Genomic DNA, 22,858 nt, shown 5'->3' with positions numbered 1-22,858 from the left:
CAGAAAATTTCGGTTTTTTATTTCGTGATTTTAAATTTAATCTTAACCTACGTAAATATATGTATTGTGTTGGGGAAAATTCGACGATTCAAATTGATCAATTATTGTACATACAATAGTATACAACAATTTTTGGCCAGAATGAATTTTTAGTAGCTTTATACATATTCTAAAAGCAATATCTAAAAAAATATTAAACAATATTAGGTACAAAGATGTAAGTAAAAGAAAATGGTATAACACATAAACATTGTTGTATAGTTGTATAATGATACTTAAAATTCTTTAAAATATCGTTTTTGAAATATAAAACAAAAATCTATCTTGATTTGAAATTTTTGTACGTCGCTGTATATAATTAACAAACAGAGTTAGCAAAAAATAAAGAAAAATTCGAATATGAAAAATAAAATACAAAAGGCAACAATTTTTTTAAAAAGTTATACATATTAAATTTACATAAACAAGAAAAATCCTATTCATTCGTAGGAAGAATTGTTGATAAAATTGAAATAATTACCCACAAAAATTTAAAGATTAAAAATAAAGAAAAATAATTAATATAACAAAAAAGATCATATATATATATAATCCTCTAATAATCCTATATAAATAAGAATAAGGATTGTAAACTGAGTCTCTTTATATGGTTGGAAAGCTGGAAAAATAAAATATTATTATTATCATATAAAAAGTATTTATTTGGTAGTTGTAATGTTAAAAGGCAAGTTAAGAAACTGTGATACCATGAGAAAATTTAAATAAATAAATTGTGTGTATTTTTTCATGACTATTTATTCTTAAATGCATTATAACACATAAACAGATTGGTAAATGTATTATTAACACTGATTCTTCATTTATAAACATAATATATGTATATCTGAGAACAATAAGGGTATTTTTACAGTGAAGAGTCATATCAACATTGTTATTTTTTCTACTAAATACTTTATAATATAAAAAAAATCACGATATTTCTAACAGTGAAATTGAACATTAAGCTACAAAAAACAAAGACATAAACAGTAAATTACTGACAGGAATTTTTAGACATAACTATACTAAGTTTTGTATATGAAATTAAACCCCATCTTCATTTAAAAATAACTTTTTTATTACTCAAAATGATATTTTTAATTTGTTGTGTTTAAAAAATATATATAACAACTGTACATTGTAGAATGTCATGAATGCAAACATTCTCATGTATCAAATACCATGATTTATAGGTTTAGAATCTATGGTTTTTATAAAACTTTTATAGCATTTGTCATTAATCAACAATAATGATTACACTTTACATCTAATAATACAAATCTTGTAATAAAGATTTGTGTAGATATATAAAAGTATTGTTCAGATACTAACAGATTTTATTTTGTAAACAGTACAGGTTTTGGAACATTGAATTTTTTACTGTTTTCTTAAATTATTCTTTGATAATACTATTCGCTTCCCTTTTGCAAATAATACCCTTACTTTAAAACATGTAATATCTTTCCTTTAAATTCATACTTGGTTTTTGAAATTAACTTTGTGTTCAAGTAAAATATTATTTTCGGGAGGTAACGCAAGACAGGCTCTTAAGATATTTTCGATTGCTGATCGTTGTCTGAACAATGCATTTACAATTGGTGTTCCTTGAGGAACTAATGGTGCTTTGCAAAGATATGAAAGTATGGAAAGTACACTGTGAAATCCAGTGAACTCATTTTTGGTATTAGCTACTTTGAATGTAATACGCGAACAAATTTCTGCTAAAAGGACCAGATCCAAAATAATTGGGCTAGCCAATAAAGAATCTTCACATGTATTGTGTATTACAATTGTATTGTGTCCTCCAAGTAATATTTCTGATGTATATTCATCCATCGCCCGTTTACTATCACCTAATAAAGAATTAAATAACAATCCTGTATTCTGAATAGTAAATGGATAGTAAATGATATATAATATCTAATAGAATAAATATATATATTTTTTAATACATACCGACATATGGAACATATTTAATAACAACACAATGATCTGGCTTTTCTCCAGGTTGGTAAAGAATTTTATTTGATTGTACCATATCATCTACAACATTGCTTTTTGAAATCTAAAAACAGAATTATATTAGAATATTAATATTATAAATATATATTATACAAAATTAAATCTTTTCTTTTTCAACAAAATACCTCTTTTGAGCGAAATTGTTGAGGAGCAGATAAATTATAACCATCATTATTTCCAAGATGGTTATAACTAACAATTGATACTGGCTTAATACCAGCTGAGACTAGAAAATCTACAAGTACAGACTTCAATTTTGTTTGCCCAGATTTAAAATCATCGCCACTAATGAATGTTTTATGTTGCTCTGCTAATTCCATTGCTCCTGGTACGAAAGTATTTTGAGGTGATCCATTTATATATGTACACTGAAGCAGTAACATATACACAATATTAACAAATTTTGCTATTAATAATAAAAAGAATATTAATAATTTCAATTTAAAAATAATATAATACTAAATATATTTTACTCACTCCTTCCAAAGCAGCTGCAACAGCAAACACTGTACTTGGACTAATTTCTGAATGACCTTCATTAATAGCATTTAATAAATTTTCTGCTGTATCATTTACACCTGGAATTATCTCTGAAAATCGTTCTGTGTTAGCAGTCCATAATATAATCACTTGATCCAAATTCTTTGTAGTTTTAAATTCTGCAATGTCTTTTCTAAGTTGTTCCAATTGTTCGAATTTTGTACCACAAATAATGTTATTTGCTCTTTTTTCCTAAAAGTTAAAAAATATAATATATTTAGATTTTTTCTTAATATCCAAGTAAATAACAGATAAATATTTAAGGAAAAAGAAAAATTTAATTGAAAGAATTACTTACCTGATTGGATGCAATAAAGTCAGGATAATATATGCTTTTTCTTGGTTTCATATGCATCATGTGTGGTATTAATTGCTTTTGTAAATTAATGTCCAAAACTTCCGCACGTTGCATAGCATCAGCTAAGTTCATATTTGAAATATCCCAACCATCAATTTCAATATCATCTGGATTTACCATTGGAAGCATCCAAGACATGGGAACATATACCTCTTCTTTGTTTCCTTTGCCTAATCTGATGGTAGATGCTTGAGTTAAGGAACCATACCTAAAATTTAAATAAAAGTTTTATATAAGTACATTATTTCACTTAAGAAGAAGAATTAAAAAATTTTTTATATTATTATTAAATTATCATAATTACCAATTTGCTTTTTGAATGCCATTCTTCGTTTCCCATGTCAACCTAAGTTTATTTGCTAATAATGCTGCGGTAATAGTGGTACCATTATTTCCACCCCATCCTACCAACATTAATCCAAGTTTTGGAACTTTCAGTTGTGTTCTAATTAATAGGTTTGTTGTTACAGGTGTTACCTATTACAATAAATGCATGTTTATATTCTGTAATATATTACTTTCAGACATTTAAAATAAATAATATTACACGTAGTAATTGTTAATATTTGTATCCAAGGTTTTTTCTACTAGTACACGAGTGGTGTACAATACAGGAACCTTTATTTTTTTCAAAAATTGAAAAATTCATTTCCAAAATTAAAATCATAGGGTTTGAGCAGCTGTTCATTTTTTTTAATTATTATATTTGTTCCTTCCCCCTAAAAAAGAATTTTTTAATACAAAATTTGTAAATTGAATATTTATACAATTTTTCTAAAAAAACCTTTCAACCTTAAATGTATTGACCAAATTAAATATTAGAGCCGTTTTCTTGATAAAAAAATTTACAAATAAGCTTATTTACACTTTGTTTAATAATAGTTATCATCTTTTCTCATCTTATTACAGCAATTTATTTATATAGTTTTTACGAAATTTATAGTTTAAAAGAGACGTTTAAAAACAATATTAAGATATAAGATCTTTTTTTATTTATGTGTATTGTTATTTTCATATATTAAATGCATAGTGAAATTCTATAGTTGATGTTTCATTGCGTACGCATAATAATTACAATAAGGAATGAGTAAATATCACTAAGGGCGGGTATTTTCGAAGCTTTTCTTACTACTATGCTACATCTTACTACATCTTATCATTTAATGTATAAAACTATTATGAAATGAACATTTTTAGAATATAATAATTCATCATAAAGTCCTTTGAGAAATGAATTTTCATAATGAAGAATTGCTTTGTATAAAATATTTTTTTTTTTTTTTTTTTGAGAAAGGAAAAGAACAAGTATGAATAAGTTAATACACGTCATTTCAACAGTTTTGAAATTCTTTTTATATCTCCCATATACTTTACAAAAAATAATTTTTTTGCTTAAAATTAAATTTGATTATAATCTCTTTAATTTAGTAACAACCTGCTAAACATTATTGATCGGATTTATTATATAAAATATAAAAAATCATTTTTCTTATTCTATAATTTTTTTCTCATAATGTTCTGTTTTAATAATTTGGTAACTATCGTAACAAAAAGGAATATTTTTTTAAATAGAAAGAAAGAATTATAAGAAAAAAGTAAGAGGTATATTATATTATAATATTCTAGGTATGCTTACCGTATAATTTCCACTGTTGTCTTCCGTAACATTCGTTGTTTGATACTCGTACTGTGCTTCGATATAATCTTCTGTGTATTTCACCTTCGGCGATTCAACGCGAATTTTCAAAGCCATTTTAGTTGTTATTTAAATCTTTTACACTGATGATAATGGTCTTGAATTAGCTTTGCGGCAAATTCACAAAAAATGTACTTCCACAGGAATATTGGTTCAAGGATTATAGATTGATTGAAGGATTATACTCTAGATTTAATATCAAAAGATATATATATATATATATATATATATAAATTAACAATCGATGTATAATCGCTTTTTATAAATCACCATGCAACAAGTGATATATGTATATGTATATTTATATATCCGCGATAAAGAAAATAAAGGAAGAAATTCGTAGGCAAAGCGAACGTAAATGATACTCGAAGGTGAATATCCAAAACGTCGTGTTCGTAGCTGAAACGTAAATGTCGAGAGTTAGCGCAAGCATGCGCTTTAAAAGAAATGTCGTGGCAGGCCCCTTCCACCCTGTATAACTGGCACCTATTATATTTGATTACCGCTCGGTTTTTATCAAGCTAACTAATCTCGCATAAACTAAACATACGCTTAGTTTGCAGCTTCTTATTCTCTCGTCTTCCTTGCTTTTTTGTTCCTTATACCACCTTACAAATACATTCTGTGTTTTAACCTTATCTCCTGGATAAATATCTCAACGTTCGAATCGTTCGTGTGCGTGTATATGTTTTCTCCAAGTTCTACGTTTTTCTTTTTTCTATCAAGTTCTTGTTTTAGGTTCTACGTACAACCGAGTTTGTATCGCTCCTGCGTTATGAAAACGTCCGTTATTTCGACTAGCGTGATTATTTTGTATCGTTAATACGCCAATTATTCTTCCGTTTTATAAATTCATGAATCATTCCTTTAAATGAAAAGAGGCTATAAAATCCATGACATTCGGATGATCGTAGGACATTTCGAATACCTTGGACTTTCTGACAAGTACAAATAATATGTAATATTATATAAATTTATGTATACGTTTCAATAATTAATAGAATATCCCAGGTAGAATAAATATTTAAATTAAAACTACATAAGATTATGAGTTATTCCTTTAAATAAAATCGATAACAATGAATATATAATAATGTATGTATGAAACAAAAATTTACATATGTATATATGTATATATAGCTACTATAATTATTTAATTTTGTCAATATTTACTTTTATATTTTTATTTGCTATTATGTATATTATTCAATTAATATGTATATTTGCTGAAAAAATTTAATGAAGTATTATATTTATACATTGACTTATTTAACATAATGAAACTTAATATTTTATTTTTATTTATATTAATCGTATTTCTATATATCAAAATTTTTATGCATATTGGTTATGTACTTACATGTGTATAAAGCACATTGCACAATATATTCTAAAAAATCATGAGAATTAATATTTATTGAATATAGATAGTCATACATATCAATTAAAAATTTCACTTATTATATACATCCTTTCATACATTCTAGATATGTAAAGCTACAATTTTTTGTAAATTATTAAATAAACTATAACTTTACCGTCCATTACAAATATTTATTAAAAAATACTTTCTTTGTCATAAGAAAGTTTTGCATTGTTACAAATGCTCTACATGTAAGTGCTTCTTTATAAATTACTTGATACGATTATTAACTACAAATGCACCGTTTATATAAAATAATTCTACTTATAATTTACGGTAAACTATGGTAAAATTACTGTATTTTCACACAGTAATATAATTGAAGTATATGTCATGTACATATGTCATGTATGTACATATGTATATATACATACTATACATAAATTACACAAATCTATAAAATAAGGTATTAACACGTTTTGCGGTTTAAATTATGATTGTTAGCGGGTCTGTGAACTGTTCAATTACATCATGTGTAGCTGAAATACATAGATTGTTTCAATCAATTGGCACTCGGTGCCTCTGGAACTTTCGTAATGGAAGAATTATGTTGCCAGGCCATTCGTAAGACGACCCTCCACGGACGATTATGAGCTATAATCTGTTTACAAAGGCTGATTTTATCCGAGTCAACGTTAGATGTATACTATATATACGTGTCGTTTTGCTTTCATCCCAAGAAACGAGCATCATCATTACCGATAATGTATATACATATATATACAAGGCTGGAATCTTACACAAAATTCATTAAATACTATTTAGTAACTTTACTTCGCATCGCATTCTTCCATACATTAATATCGTATGTTCAGAAATATTTCCGGATCGATATTTAAGAAACAACATCGACAACTCCCTTATCGCTGATCGTCCACTACCTATACATACTGTGCCGATATAATCATATTCGCGAAATTCTAATAGAATAAATATTTCTTATTTTTTTTTGTTTCATGTCGCGTATGAAAGAAATCGTAAATATCTAGTCACAAGATAATAATTACACTGCAGATTTTTATGCAGATTCATATTTTAGAAAATATATAATTGAAAAAGTAGAATTTTGCTAAAAAATTGTTTTGCCTATTCGGTATCATAGAAAGCACTATACTTTGGGTATTTTATATAAGCGTTTTCTAATATTATGTGCATTCTGTATAATTTCTCACTTTCAAATTTCGAATCCCATAAATGCATAAAAATCCGCAATGTAATAATGATGTATATTATAGGTGTATAACATTATATTAATGTATATATACCGAAAGAAATAAGAAATAATGGAAACAAAAGGAAATAAAACTGTAATAGCTACTTTGCTACATAATAATTATTTAATTGCTTATATTCATTCGTTATTAAACGAATTCGCGGATACGATTACGTAAACTTATCTCAAAAATATTAAATGGAATTCAACCAACAGTTGGCCCATTATTCATAAAGGGTGATAGTTGAACTCTGTCCAATGCTTAAACTAAATTGGAGCGGAATTGGCTTATGGGAACGACCATCGTCATACACGTATATACCAACGCAATAGATATTATGAATAAATAATACCTTTGAAGTTCCGTGTTCCTTTATTTTCTGAAGTTCTAAAATAATTCGAAATTTAAGATCGTTAAGCAAATTTAATATCGTAATAACTACTTAATAACTTCCTAATAACTTTTAATTTTAATTCTATAGTTGATTCAATGTATTCAATAAAAGGTATTTTCACATTGCACTTCAAATATTTAAAATATAAAATATATAAATTAAAATATAAAATATATAGAAATATATAAAATATTTTTTATTTACTTAGATCTGAGAATAAGAAATAACAAAACGCATTATACGTACATTAAAAATGAAAAAATATTCGATCTTAGTTTTGACAATTTATAAGAAATGTAATTTTATTGAATATGTTATACTTCACAAGTATATAGTACTAAGCAAGATAATTTAACTATGTATAAAGAACTGTAATTTTTAATGTGATCTTCACTCATTTTTTTTAGTTGTACACAACATTTTTTTGGCAATATTTGCAATTTTTAGAAATATTGAATATATATAAATAATAATAGGAGTAGTTATTAATTATATAAATTATTAATTTAAGCATTGAATTCGGATAATATTATGTTGATTATTTTTTCTGAATATAAATTATATTTAAACATATCATATTACTAAACATTAAAATACATTAAATTACATATATTCTTATTCTTCATCGCATATACTATAATATCCTAATTTTCTCGAAAAAAATCGCATGAGAGAATGTACATATATAATCATTAATTAAAATCGTAAAGATAAAAAAATACAATAATTAACACTTGTAATATATTTTTTTACATTTTTATAAAGATTTAAAGAAATGAATAATATAAATCATGTAAATACATGAATATCTACCATTATGTTTTCTTAATACTTGTATGTTATACTTAAAAATTCTTTTAAATAAATTTAATAAAATCTTCTTGTTACATGTTGTTTGTTAACATTTGTATATCAGCTGTTTGTTATTACTACGTCATATTAAATAATGATATTATATCACTAAACGATTTTTGTAGTATAGATAAATATATATAAATATATATGATAAAAAGTCATATGAAAATAATGCTATTAATAATTTGTAATGTTACGCATTTAATAACCTTTTTGCATTAATTACGTTTAAATTCAACATCATGCTTAATATATATTTATTTAATAAAATTATGGAATGTATGTACTCTATATATACAGGATGGAGTCAAGGAGTTCAGGGAGGCTCAAAATGAAATAAAAATCAAGGATAACAGAATCGCGTTGGAGACTTCGTTTTTTGACAAAAACAAGTTTGGAAATTTGTTAAGTATGGATGAATTTGACCAATTCTTGACTGCACAGGAATAGACAATCGACAGGAGATTACTCTACATACGAAAAAAATTGAAATTGAAGGATAAAATTTAAGGCTTCGTTTTGGAAAAAATAGATTTTGGATATGTTAGTCAAGAATTAGACCGGTACATGTATACTACGCAAATCTCAAATTTAATTTTTCCGAAAATGAAACTTCAAACAAAAAATCTTTATTTTACATTATTCTACATTTCTACTTATTTTCACATGTAGAATAATTTCCTATCGATTATCTACTCTTGTTTAGCTGGGAATTAAGCAAATTTATGCATACTTCATACATTTAAAAATTCAATTTTCTCAAAAATAGAGCTCCCAGCGCAATATTATCATTCTAGATTTTTGTCTTTGAGCTGAATTACGGGTCACGTTGTATATGGTAATTTTCTCAACATATATAGAAATATGACTTTACAATTTTTAGAATTAAACTATTCTGTATTTTGTATAAGTAAGTATGCTTGAAAAAAATGCCTATTATATATAAGTTTACTTTGATTCGAATATTCACAGTTATGTTATCTATATAATTAGTTATTGTTCATCTAGTACTTTTACTAGAAAAGGTTTATCAGAGAGTAACTAGTAGAATGATAGTTTCGTAGATTTGATTATTTGAGAATGAAAAGTAAGTATTATTTCGGTTAAACATCTTTTAATAACTAATATACTATTGTCAGTACTATCAATTGTCGTATATATGTATATATAAAATTTATATATATACATACATATGTAACTTGACGAATTTTCTTGTCAGGAGTATGTAATACAATATAAGTAAATATCAAGAATTGGAATAAAAATGTCAAGATATTTGGAAAGAGCACAAGAAATATTAAGAAATGCAGATAGTAAGAAAGTTGCAAGTAAAAAGGTATGTATACATATGTACCTACTAATGTTTGTTTTATATCATTGAATTTTAAACTTTATCATTTTGGGACAATTTCTAGTTAAGAAAGGTTACATTAATTAACAATTATTAATGTTTTAGACATTGTTCAATAATAATAATCTTTCATTGTGTGAAGAATAATGCTATTCATTGTACTAAATGTTAATTATAATTTTCGTTTTAGATGTGTGTTCAGGAATTATTAGAATTATATGAAAATGAAGATGCAATACTAGAAATTTGTAAAAATACAAAGGAAAGAACACAAAGTATTGTAGATTGGTCATATGTAATACATAGTGTCCATAGGATAGTATTAAATGTAAATATATTTTTATGCTATAGAATATAATTAAAATGAAATTTGTTAGAAGTAATTTTACATAATGTTATAACCATTTTTATTTTTATTCAAGGAAGCAGATAGACTTGCTAATAAAGATTCTTCTAATAAAGCAGTAATAACTGAACGAAATTATACATGCATACTTGTGAAAAATACATTTCGACATGCAAATTGTCATAAAGTACCACTTTTAAAATGTGAAGATATAATGCCTTTAATTTTACAAATTTTAGGGACACATATATACGAATATTATCATGATACTTATATAAATGTGCTAAATTCTTATATACTACCATTTAGAATATATCAGGTGAACATGACTCATGAACAGTGGAAGGAATTGTTAAAAATGTGTTTAAATTTATATAAATATATGTCTTCTCCTACAAGTAAAAGAGTTGTTTTAGATACATTGCAAATGATCATTGAGTATGGTTGTTTGCATACAAATTTATTTTTAAATGTAAAAGAAATACTATTATTTTTAGGTATGTAATGAAATTTTTAAAACAATCTTTTTAATTAAAATTTATTCTAAAATTCCATGTTAAAAGCAACAACTATATATTATCTATAATTTAACTAATTTATATATATATAAATTATTAATTTAACATCATAATAAAACATGCTATAACTTTTTCCAATTTTAGAAAGTATTTTCCTTGATGTAGAAAAAAATGGAGAAATTTTAGCTGAATCTAGTTACAAAGTTACATATACAATATGTCAACAAATTGCAGTAGAATATAGAATTACACTGTGTCATTTTAGTGAAAATATTTTACCGAATATAATCAGATTGGACAGTTCTATCGAAAAATATAAACTTTTACTATTTTTTGTAAAAATTCATCATCCCAAAGGAGTATGTAAAACTTGTGATGGTGCTTATGCTTATGATTGGGGAAAATGGTACAATTCTCTTAAAAGTATGTATCTAATGATTTTGAAAGATTTTAAAGCTGATATACTTTCAAAGAGCTTCCTTTGGTTTGCAATTGAAGGTAATATATTTGTAACTTTTTTAAAATAAAGAATATGTAAAATAAATATATTTTATTAATTATTAATCTAAAAATAAATATGTTTTAGTTTTTAAACAAGTAATGGAAAATCCAGATTTGATCACTGAGAAAACATCATTCAATAATTATGATTATATACAACCAGCAAAACGCAGACGAATTGCTGTCAAAATAAATGGACCAGTTGATATGCTTATTGATAATAATCCAGAAGAGGCTTGGCCCATGATACAGGTCTTAACAGCATTGTTTAAGCAATATCCTGAATGTTTAAAATCAGAAGATTTTCCAACATTTTTAAAAGTTTTAGTAGATCTTTTCACATTATCTCTTAAGAAAGAAAAGATTATAAATAATTTATTTGAACTAGCTGCTGTTTTGTTAATGAATGAAAAATTATGTTCTATAATGGATATAGAAAATTCAAATATTTATTGGGACCAAATATGGGATATTTTATTAAGGTATTATTTATTTATTTCAGATTTTAGGTCATATACATTTATTTTATTATTTTACACTCTTTTAAAATATTGATTTTATGTTTGTATGTCTATAGTAACTTATTGTTTTAGATCATTAAACATAAATCAGAATGAAATATCAACTCATAAACTCACACAGCTTTTTATAATACATAATAAAATAACAAATCCAAATGCACTTTTAAAGCTATATTTGACAAATGTTATTAAGTGGTCTATTATAAGTCTCCGTACATTAATAGTAATCTGTGAACATTTGCCTTTGCCTACTAATATGAAAGTATTTAATATAAATGTATATTCACCAGCAATGGATACAAATTCTGTTAGGTCATGTCTTATAAAATGGATATTAAATATTCCTTGGCACGAAATGGCAACACAGATAAGAATTGATGAACTGTGCTTATTACTTATTGGCATAACATTAAAGTCAAAACATCAGAAACAAATAAAATTCAATGACTATGATATTAATGACATATGTGATTGTTTAAAAATTGAACAAAATACTAAGTCATTTTATGAAGACATTGAACATTATTATTTGTTATTAAAGTATAAAAAAAATGTATTCACTAAAGAAAAGGTGGAAAATGCAGAACAAAAGCCAGAAGTAAATAGATATGTACTGTTTATGGAAGATATTGTAACTTATTTAATGAACAGTTTACATGTTATTATTGAAGATGGAAATAATGCTCTTCATATAATTATAATAAAGATTGCGGTTGTAGCAAAAGTTTTATCAATGATGAGAGAATTGAATATGGTATCTAAAAATATTGAAGATTTATCTTTGATACAAGCATTGAAAAATTATATAGATATTGCTTATAGTTCATTGGAAAAAATAACCAATCCATCAAGAAGCAAATATAATTATCTATTTAACATAACAAAAGCACTTAATACATTGTATGGAACATCATATGATACTGATATAGCAAAAATAATTGTTACATCTGCAACATTGAATATGCTAAAAAACATATTTAGTTTAATGAATATTGAGGACAATGAAATTTCCGATTATAAAACTAATCGTGATTATTATGATGGCTATGAGTCTAGACTAAATAGCCATAAATATTTAGGTAGAGAAGTCATACAAACAAAGCCATGTAACTTTTGTGACAAAGGTACAATAAGGATACAAACAACAAAAGCTTTAGCATTATTCTGTTGTATGAACTTAAAACAAAGAAAATGTGAAATTCAAATAAAGCTTATGGATAACTTGCTTAAAATTGATATGTACGATCTTTCACATACAGTTGATTTTATGATGGCTATAACAGTTTTAAAATCTCTATCAAAATATGATAAAGAAGAGTTATGGAAAAATCACAATGAACTACCATTGAAAAATTTGTTGCAATTATATCACGAATGCTATAAAGATGAAACAATTACACGTTATATATTAAATGTTTTACCATATTTCTTTAATTATGCCTTAGTTTACAATTACAAGTTAGATAATTTAATGAATATTATTGTTCGATTTAATAAGCTGCGATCTGAAAAAAGATATGGTGTCCTTGCTCATAAAGAATTTATTAAATGTCTCTCAGAAATTATTTATATTAGTCCTTCCCATTTTTGTTATACTACATGTCATACTTTAAACCAAATGCCAATATTTGAAGGAATTTTATCATCCCTTATTAGTAGTTCATTTCTTGCACAAGTGCAAATAATTAAGTGTATACAAAAGATATATTCTTTAAAGAATATTAATTTCGAATGGAAAGAAACATTATTTACAAAAATAGAAAAGTCAATAAATGAATTAGCCATTAACAATAAAACGGATGACAAAATAAAAACAGACGAGACGGAAATTACAACAGCAAGTATTTCATTAATGCTTGCTGCTATAATATCTACCAATGGAACATTTCAGTGTCGTGCATTATTAACAATGTTACGGTTTAGCATTGACAAAAGGGTAGAAAGTCAAATAATTTCAAAATCAATAAATATTATGGCAAATCAAATCAATTATTCAAACATCATGGAAGAAAATTTAAGTTATTTAATGACATACTGGTTTAATTCCAAATATTCATCACAATTATTTCCTTGGAATTTAACACAATGTAAATCAGAAGAACAATTTTATAAAATATATAGTAATACAATAGCATTTATTAAATTTCAAAATCTAGAACTTTCTAGTGTCATTTCCTTTTGCAATTATATTAACTTATCATTTAAACAACTCATTGAAAATATTTTTCCACAAATTTTATCATGGCTATTATATTGCATTAATGAAAATAATGGAAATAGATCAAAAACATTAGTAGGAAAAATATTTTATAAATTAAAATCAAATCAAGATGAATTTGCTGAAATGAGGAAGTTCTCTAATTTGTTTAAAGAAAAATTTGAAGAAATATTAATATTTCTTATTGAAAGATTACACGATGAAGACTACCTTGAAGAAATATTGGGAGAAAGAATATCGTTTGCAATATCAGATCCTCCTCATTTTAAAAACAAAACAATGCTTATTTGTTTGAAGTACATAGAAGAAAACTTTATTATACCAAAAATGTCTGTACAATACTATTTAGTTTATAATTGCCCAAGAGTATTACAAAAAATATTATCACATTTAATTAATAATATCTATAAAAAGAAATTTGAGGAACATAAGATAAAAGCTTTTCATCAGTACATATTCTTTTGTTCATTGATTATTAAAGAATTGAAAGAAGAATATTTCAATACATTGTCTATGTATATCATAAAAGATATTGGTTACAGTTTACTTCACATAATTAAATTATTTGATGATACCCTTTGTAAACTAGGATGTAAATATTTTTACAAATTTATAAAACATGTTTTGTGTGTAAGAGTTGAAGCAATCAAAGAAATTTTGAATTTCACTGTTATAACTTTAATTCCTATAGCACAAGCAGGGAAGATACCTATAGCTCTAGAAATACTTCAGTTCTTAATAATTGATCAAAAGGAAATATTATCTGATGCAATAGAGAAATTAAATTCATTTCCAAATGTTCCTATATTTTTAGAAATACGAAAGATACATAATGATTTGAAATATAAAGCAAAGGAAATTTATAGTTTGGAACAAGAAGTAAAACATTTTTTGTGTACAGTGACTGATAAAGATATACATTATAGCGTAGAAGATATTGTTCATTTACGAATACAATTATCTACAAGAAAAGAAGAATTACGGGAACTATATGATAAACTTGAAACATTTCATGGCTTTTTTGAAGATTGTACCTCAAGCATATTGCATCGATTGATATACAAACTCATAAAATTAACAGCATCATCTGATATAAATGTTTCAATTGAAGCTGTAAAATGTTTAGGCGAATTAGGACCAACTGATTTGACATCAATGATATATTTTCAGAAAAGTCATGTTAAAGAATCTTCTGATTTAATAGAAATATTATCATATAAAATAATGATAACAATGGTACAATTTTTATTTCAAAGTGATATTGAGTTTCGAAAAATTAGTGCTAATATACTGGATGTTTTACTTTCATCTTCTTGGGGGCAAAAGTTGTTAGATACTGAATACATGAACAATCTAAAAACTGTTTTGGATGAATCACAGGCAGTATTACCTTTAAATTATATTCAGCCATTTATAAAGAACAAAAACTCAAAAATGAGCAACATTGCTATAAACTACACAAAAATTAATGATATTATAAAGTCAGATAATACCTTTTGGACAACTCAATCGGATGGTTCATATGCTAGTTGGATTATAGTATTAACATGTAATGTTTTAGAGTGTTTTACAGGATTTTATTCTGAAAATTTAATCCCCATTTGTACGTTAAGTACTGATTTTTGTGAAATAATTTTACCAAGAATTATTTTTTTGATAATTCATATAGATAAACGGTTTATGAGTACCATATCTTCGTGTATTAATACATTTTTTGAATATCATTTTGATTTTACAATAAAAACAAGCATTCCTTCACATAAATTTACAAATTGTGATCATTGTATTGTACGTTGTATGTTGAATATTGTGAACTATATTAGAATGCAAGTTCCAAACAATGATTTAGAATTTAATTATATATGTATTGCAAAAGCTGCCAAATATTGTTCAGCATTTTTTACTGCAATATTATATGCAGAAATGTCTTGTGAAACTATTTTAAATGATTATAATAACTTTACTAATATCTCAAAAATTGATTATGTCTATGAAAAATCAGCTGAACAAGGGAAAGTGATACAAAATATACTCAGAGATTCTTACGCTAAGATAGGTGATTTTGATGCAATAAATGGCACTGGTTCTTCACATTTGCATGATCATTCTACTCGTATTCAACATTATATACATACCAATAAATGGGATAAAGTAATGCCTGCACAAGATGTTGAACTTTCTTCCGGGAATATGTCAGTAATTAAAGGTGAGTATTACAAAATTACAACATTTATTAACAAGATTTTAACACCTTGTAGTTGATGTGACATTAAAACTACGTATATATAAAACAAAATATTTTAAAATTGTTATATGTTTATATTAATTAGAAATTTGTTATTTTAAAGTATACAAAATTTATTTATAATGATCATAAAGTTTCAATAAATTGTAATTTATTAAAAAGAAAATTATATTTTCATTATAATAACTTCATATTATATGTAATGTATTATACATTTCAGAAATGGCAAATGGATTATATCAGTCTGGTCTTCATTATTTACTTAGTAATTTTATATCTACTATGTCAAATAATGGTGTAAAAATAGATAAAGACATTCAGTATGAATGTGCTTGGCGACTTAGCAATTGGGATATTTGTGAGACAAATCAAGCTTTATATCCACAAAATAACTGTAATTTAAAATTAGAAATAACTGAACATGATTATCACTTTTATCATTATGAAGCATTAAAATATTTTCATGAAGGTAATGAGACAGCTATACAGAATGCAATTCAAAATGCTCGCATAAATATTATCAAAGCACTTAAGAACATTAATCTAGGTAAGAATTATTAAACTTTCTGACTATGAAAAAGTATTATCTATTTAAAAATTGATTATTTTTAGAAAGTAGTAAAACTATATATGAAAAGTTAATGCAATTGCAATTAATTAATGAAATTGAAGAGTTAAGCTTTGCTAAACAAGATGAATATGAAAAAATCTTACATAAATGGCAACAGCAGGATATTGCAAATTTTAATGAATTTCAATATATTGAACCCATTTTAACTCAAAGAACTGTTATGTTTCAAATAAATGATACTTTAATTAATAACGCAAATATTAAAAGTGCGCTTTTTAATACATATTTGCAAATATCAAAAATAGCAGCAGATAAAGACAACTTGCATATTGCTACACGTTCATTAGGTATATATAATTAAGATTATTATAACATTATATTAAATATTCAATTATAAAATATATGTATTTTATTCATATTTTAATTTTTTTATGAAGATATCTTAATAAAACAAAAGGGTATACCATCAAAAATTCAAGATCAATTGCTTTATCAAGAATCTTTATTAGCACTAGTTAGGAAAGATTTAGATGTTGGACGATTTCTTTTACGTAACTTAATGCAAAAGGAAACTTTAGATGCAAAATTACGAGCACAAATATTAAGAGTTTATGGAGATTGGATGGCTGAAACAAAATCAGAAAATCCCCAGGTATGTATCATGAAATAAAAGTAAATTAAAGTATGCAATTTTTAAGATTACTTAGTATCTTATTATCAGCTTTATATATTTTATTATTATTTATTATAGATGTACTAAGCTTTAATACAATATTTTATTTCACTACAATATCTTATATACATCTCTCACTACAATATATTATATACATATACATACATAATAAAAAAATAATGTATGCTGTTATTTATTATCTTTCAGACTGTGATAGAAAAATATTACTTAAAATCTATAGATATAAACACATCAATTAGTACACAAAATACTGATACAATTAAAGATTTACATGATACACAAGTAGCTTTAGCTCGTTTTGCTGATAATCAGTATCAGCAAATTAGTTCATATATGAAATCTCCTCAGTTTGAAAATCTAAAAGAATGTATTACATATTCCTATAAAGGAATTAATAAACATTCAATTAGTGAAGATAAAGATATTAGAAGTGTAATGATTTTAAACCAAAGACAAAATACGAATGATGTTGCAGAACTGGAACATATACAAAAAGAAAAAGATAATTATTTGATTTTAGCATTAAAGTAAGTTACATATTTCTACAAAGTTCATAAAAGAGCTCTATAATTTCTGTTTTTCACATATCAGTAAAGTATATTTATATTTCATTTACTATTAATATATTTTAATATCTGTTAATTATGTTAAAATTGATATTATCTTACTTAATATCTATAAATAAACATTATTATGTTGCTTTACACAGGTATTACTTAATAGCATTACAGCACAGCGAAAATTATAATTTGTTAATATTTAGAATAATTGCGCTTTGGTTAGATAATATACATCAAAAGGAAGTCAATGATTTATTGCAAGAAAATCTTAACAGATTACCATCTTTTAAATTTATTCCACTTGTGCCACAATTAGCTGCGCATATGAATGATGAATTTAATGAGTTTTCTGAAAAAATATATAACATTATGCAACGTTGTGCTTTAGAACATCCACATCATACATTACCAGTTCTGTTAGCATTAAAAAATTTATATGGTGATTATGATTATAATACAGCTAGAAAAAGTAGAACACTAGAACCAAGAGTTCTTGGAACACAAAAATTGTTACAAGAAATAAAAGAATCAGATATAAATTTAATTATACAAGAAATGGAAAAGTTATCACATGCTTTAGTTATGTTGGCTAATCTTTCAACTACCTCAAATAAATGTAAGTAGATATATTATTGTATTTTTAATGAAAATATAATTATACATATATCAATACATATAAACAGATATTATGTGTAATAGTACATCTTAAACTTAGTTCTAATTGTAGAATACTTCATCATAGAATTTCCATTTCTAGCGGGTTATGAAATTAAAATACCAAGAAATCAAAAAATTTTAAAGATTAAAAATTTCGAAAACATATTTGTGCTAACGTTAACAATTGATGTACGACCATCCAGAAATTACAACAATGTGATTGGCATTGCTAAATATACAGAATCATATGAAACTGTTGGAGGTATAAATACTCCAAAAAAATTAACTTGTATTGGTACAGATGGCATATATAGACATGAATTAATAAAGGTATATTATTAAGTGTATTACATAATATGTTCAATACTGGACAAAAAAAACATTTATTTTTGATACTATCGAAAGACAGAGAGAGAGAAAGAATACTATATACTTTTAATTATTTAAATATACTTTTAGGGAAGAGATGATTTACGACAAGATGCTGTAATGCAACAAGTGTTTAATGTAATGAATATATTGTTAAAATCTCATAAAGATACTAAACGTAGAAAATTAACAATTAGAACTTACAAGGTAATATTAACAAATTATTTATATTTCAAGCATTTGTCATCATTAAATTAATTATTATTATTTTTCTTATTTATTTAGCGTTTTTCAGTATCACCGGCCATGAGATGGACTTAGCTTACATTAAACTATCTAACTCACCCTTCTACACTTCCGACTTCCATTTTTCGATAAATTCTTCCTTTCCGAATCAAATCCCTTAAATAATATGTCCTGTATTCTTTGTCAGCTTTTGTCCTCTTATGTCTCTGCTGACCCTATAAAAACAAATTTTTCGACATATCCCTAAAAATCCTTATTTTTTCTCTCCACTCCTGCCACATTCTAGAATAAGAGCTTCCCTTTTTCTCTTTTTATCGTTTTCTTCTGCTCCTTTCCTACTTCTGTACTTGAATTAATTACTCTTGCAGCATCTCCTTTATCTTCTCCTAAATTGATTAATATTAACTAAAATTAATTATTTAAGCAGACACGTTTCTTTAATATTGATACATGATTAATTAGTGATACAAATTATTTTAGATATATTAAATATCTCTTTTATATGTTAATGTAATTATAATCTTATATGTCCTATACTTATGTTTCTTCTATTACTTTTCTAGGTTGTGCCATTAACACAAAGATCAGGAATACTTGAATGGTGTGATAAAACAATACCTATCGTAACTATATTGGTAGGTTCAGGTACCATTCAAGGACTTCACGAGAAATACTATCCAAAGGATTATAAAGCAAATTATTGTAGAGACAAACTAGCAGTAAGATTATATTCAAATAAGATTTAATTTTACAACCGATATGTATTGTTTTTATTTTGATTATTATTTGCAGTATGAATTTTATAATGACTATGTGATACCTTACAGTATATAGAATATTATAGTATGGAAATATAATGTAAATTTAATTTCTAGGCAGTGGAAAAATCATCAACTAATGTAAAGTTGAAAGTATTTATGGATTGTTGTGCACATATGCATCCAGTGATGCATTATTTTTTTATTGAAAGATATCCATCACCTGAAACGTGGTTTGAACGCAGATTAGCGTATACACGCAGGTAATAATATTTTTATATAGTAATTACTCTTGAATTTATTATATTCATTAAATTATACTTACTATATTTTCACAGTATAGCAACAACATCAATGGCAGGATATATTTTAGGATTAGGAGATAGACATTTAAGTAATATCTTAATTGATCAAATAACTGCTGAAGTAATTCATATTGATTTTGGTAAATATGATTACGTAATTTTTGAAACTAGTAATAATATTAGCAACATTGTATTATTAGTACTATTATTAACCCTTTGCACTCGAGGACTTTTTCGGCCGGGCGTAGCAGCTACTCCGGATGATTTAGCGTATACATGACGCGTGTCTTACAGCTAGTGTAAAATGATTTCATATACAAATTAACTTGCAAAAACATTATATTCTAATAATTTATCTATATTTACATCTTTGAAAATATGATTTTGTAATATTAATTTCTGTATTTTTTTGTATGATAACTTATAAAGCATTTACCAAGATGCATTCTTGATATAATTAATCTCATTTTTCAACAGTTCAAAATCAAGTTCATCTTCATTTGAGCTAATTTCACTTCCGAATACCACTTTTTTAGGGTTTCTAAACTATAATACTTTTGCCATGATCGTCGAATCCGAACTAACGTTGGAGACGTTTTTTCAATACCATAGTTGAACCATAGTTTCGGAGGGATATGGGATTAAATATTTTATCTCCATTTTAAAGTCTAACACTTTACACTTCCTAACAAAGAACACAAAGAGCTAAGGAACCAATTTACGAACCAATATTGCACTCTCATCAATTAGAGATATCGAAATCTAGCATAAACAGGGACTATCGCCTCTCGCTCGCCACTGGAGTTGCAGCACGGAATGCCGTGGTGACTGGAAGTCGCCTGTCGAGTGCAAAGGGTTAATAATGTAATTTATGAATACTTCAATTTTTTTGTTATTGAATATAATAGGCATAGCATTTGAACAAGGAAAGGTATTACCAGTTCCTGAAACCATTCCATTTCGACTTACACGAAATATTGAAGACGGTATGGGTGTATCTGGCGTAGAGGGAACAATGAGACATTGCTGTGAGAAAACATTAACCGTATTACGTGATCAAAGACAAATAATTATAACATTACTTCAAGTTCTTTTATATGATCCATTATTTAAATGGACTATAACACCCGCTGAAGCACGTAACATTCAAAGCGGCGGAACATCATCAAAATTAGTCGAAAATAATCAGTGTAAATATAATTTATGCTTTCATATTTTCTTTTCTTATATTATACTTTTTATAGTAATCGCATAAATTAATAATATTCTACAAATGAAATTTAATATTTTATTGAAAATATATGAATAATGTAATATAATATGTTACATATTCATTGTATCATATTAGTACTACAGAAAAATATTTTAAAAATATTTATTATTGATAGGTTCTAGAGCAACTAATAAGACAGCAGAAAGAGCTCTTTTGAGAATAGAGCAAAAACTACAAGGCACTGAAGAAGGATTAGTATCTAGTGTATCTGGTCAAGTTGAAAGACTTATACAAGAAGCCCATGATCCTATGAATCTTTGTCGTTTATATTGTGGATGGCAACCATACCTATAATATTCCTATATTTCATAATCTTAAAAAAAAAGCGAAAGATTTTATCCAAATGTGATGTAAGTTTAGAAATCACTTATTTCATAACACTACTTTAAAAGTATGATATTTGTATTTTAAATTTATTTATTTTAAATTTTATACGAATTATAAATATAAATATGTACAGGGTGTCTCTGAAATATACAAGCGTGGTGTTTCTACATACAAAAATAAATCGAAGAAAAACGTTTTTTCATTTAAAGTTTCACTTATGAAAAAAATGAGTTTTTAAACCATTAAGTACTTAATTAATAAAATGATTCTTAAAAAGTACTAATCTTATTCTTATTTGTAAAATCATTCAAAATACAAATTAAATACAGAATAAAGGAAAGTAATATCGATATCTCGGAAATGAAATAACAATAATAACAGGAAGCAAATCGTGGCATTGTCCATATTTAATAATACAGAAGTAGAAGTTCACAATTTAAAACATCCGGTTAATACACGGATATCTGATGGGATTTCAAACTCATTTTTCTCGAGAACGAGGTCTTAAATGAAAAAGTGTTCTTTTTTCTTTTTCGACTTATCTTTGCATGTAGAATCACCATCCGACTGCATGTACCATAATTTCAGAAATGCTCTGTATAAGTAATACCACTTAAAAAAAATAAAAAATGTATATAAAAAGTATATGTATTCTAAATATTGAAATTCTTATCTAAAGTATCTCTATCTATCTATATCTGTAAAACATCGTTATTTTGATAGATTTAATCTTCAACCTTCAGTTGGCATAATGTATCATTTGAAATCAATAAAGAACTATTTTATGAATATTAAAATATAATGACTTAGACATAAATTACGAATTGAATACACATAAAGTAAGGGATATAAAAACT

General features: G+C 25.5%; 2 protein-coding genes across 4 annotated transcripts; one reads left to right on the top strand and one right to left on the bottom strand.

Annotated features, from left to right (window-relative positions):
• Positions 1 to 770: 770 nt before the first annotated feature.
• Inos (Inositol-3-phosphate synthase) lies at positions 771 to 5,045 on the bottom strand. The gene is made up of 7 exons (XM_069110755.1): positions 4,596 to 5,045; positions 3,264 to 3,436; positions 2,900 to 3,167; positions 2,539 to 2,793; positions 2,187 to 2,429; positions 1,996 to 2,104; positions 771 to 1,892 (listed from the first exon to the last, which is right to left on the bottom strand). Exons 1-7 carry the CDS (start codon positions 4,710 to 4,712, stop codon positions 1,513 to 1,515), a joined length of 1,545 nt encoding a protein of 514 aa, XP_068966856.1. The 5' UTR covers positions 4,713 to 5,045; the 3' UTR covers positions 771 to 1,512.
• Positions 5,046 to 9,551: 4,506 nt separating this feature from the next.
• tefu (Serine/threonine-protein kinase tefu) lies at positions 9,552 to 22,646 on the top strand. 3 transcript variants are annotated; one of them, XM_069112097.1, is made up of 19 exons: positions 9,552 to 9,628; positions 9,761 to 9,877; positions 10,083 to 10,220; positions 10,315 to 10,735; positions 10,901 to 11,254; positions 11,343 to 11,739; positions 11,851 to 16,202; positions 16,462 to 16,788; positions 16,854 to 17,159; positions 17,250 to 17,464; positions 17,693 to 18,033; positions 18,216 to 18,682; positions 18,824 to 19,053; positions 19,183 to 19,299; positions 19,902 to 20,057; positions 20,214 to 20,359; positions 20,435 to 20,541; positions 21,310 to 21,591; positions 21,790 to 22,646. In XM_069112097.1, the coding sequence occupies exons 2-19, from the start codon at positions 9,806 to 9,808 to the stop codon at positions 21,966 to 21,968; spliced, it is 8,607 nt and encodes a 2,868-aa protein (XP_068968198.1). In that variant the 5' UTR covers positions 9,552 to 9,628; positions 9,761 to 9,805; the 3' UTR covers positions 21,969 to 22,646. The 3 variants fall into 3 exon arrangements, with proteins under 3 accessions (XP_068968198.1, XP_068968200.1, XP_068968199.1); XM_069112098.1 differs by lacking the exons at positions 9,552 to 9,628; positions 21,310 to 21,591; positions 21,790 to 22,646 and adding an exon at positions 20,938 to 21,303 and having other exon boundaries at positions 9,662 to 9,877; XM_069112099.1 differs by lacking the exons at positions 9,552 to 9,628; positions 19,183 to 19,299; positions 19,902 to 20,057; ... (2 more) ...; positions 21,310 to 21,591; positions 21,790 to 22,646 and having other exon boundaries at positions 9,656 to 9,877; positions 18,794 to 18,924.
• Positions 22,647 to 22,858: the final 212 nt, after the last annotated feature.

The sequence above is a fragment of the Bombus flavifrons genome, chromosome 4 (genome assembly GCF_040668555.2).
Source record: "Bombus flavifrons isolate JBK064 chromosome 4, iyBomFlav1_principal, whole genome shotgun sequence".
Taxonomy (NCBI): Eukaryota; Metazoa; Arthropoda; class Insecta; order Hymenoptera; family Apidae; genus Bombus; species Bombus flavifrons.
The sequence above is the reverse complement of the archived record's forward strand: the minus strand, read 5'-3'. Positions and strand labels throughout refer to the sequence as shown.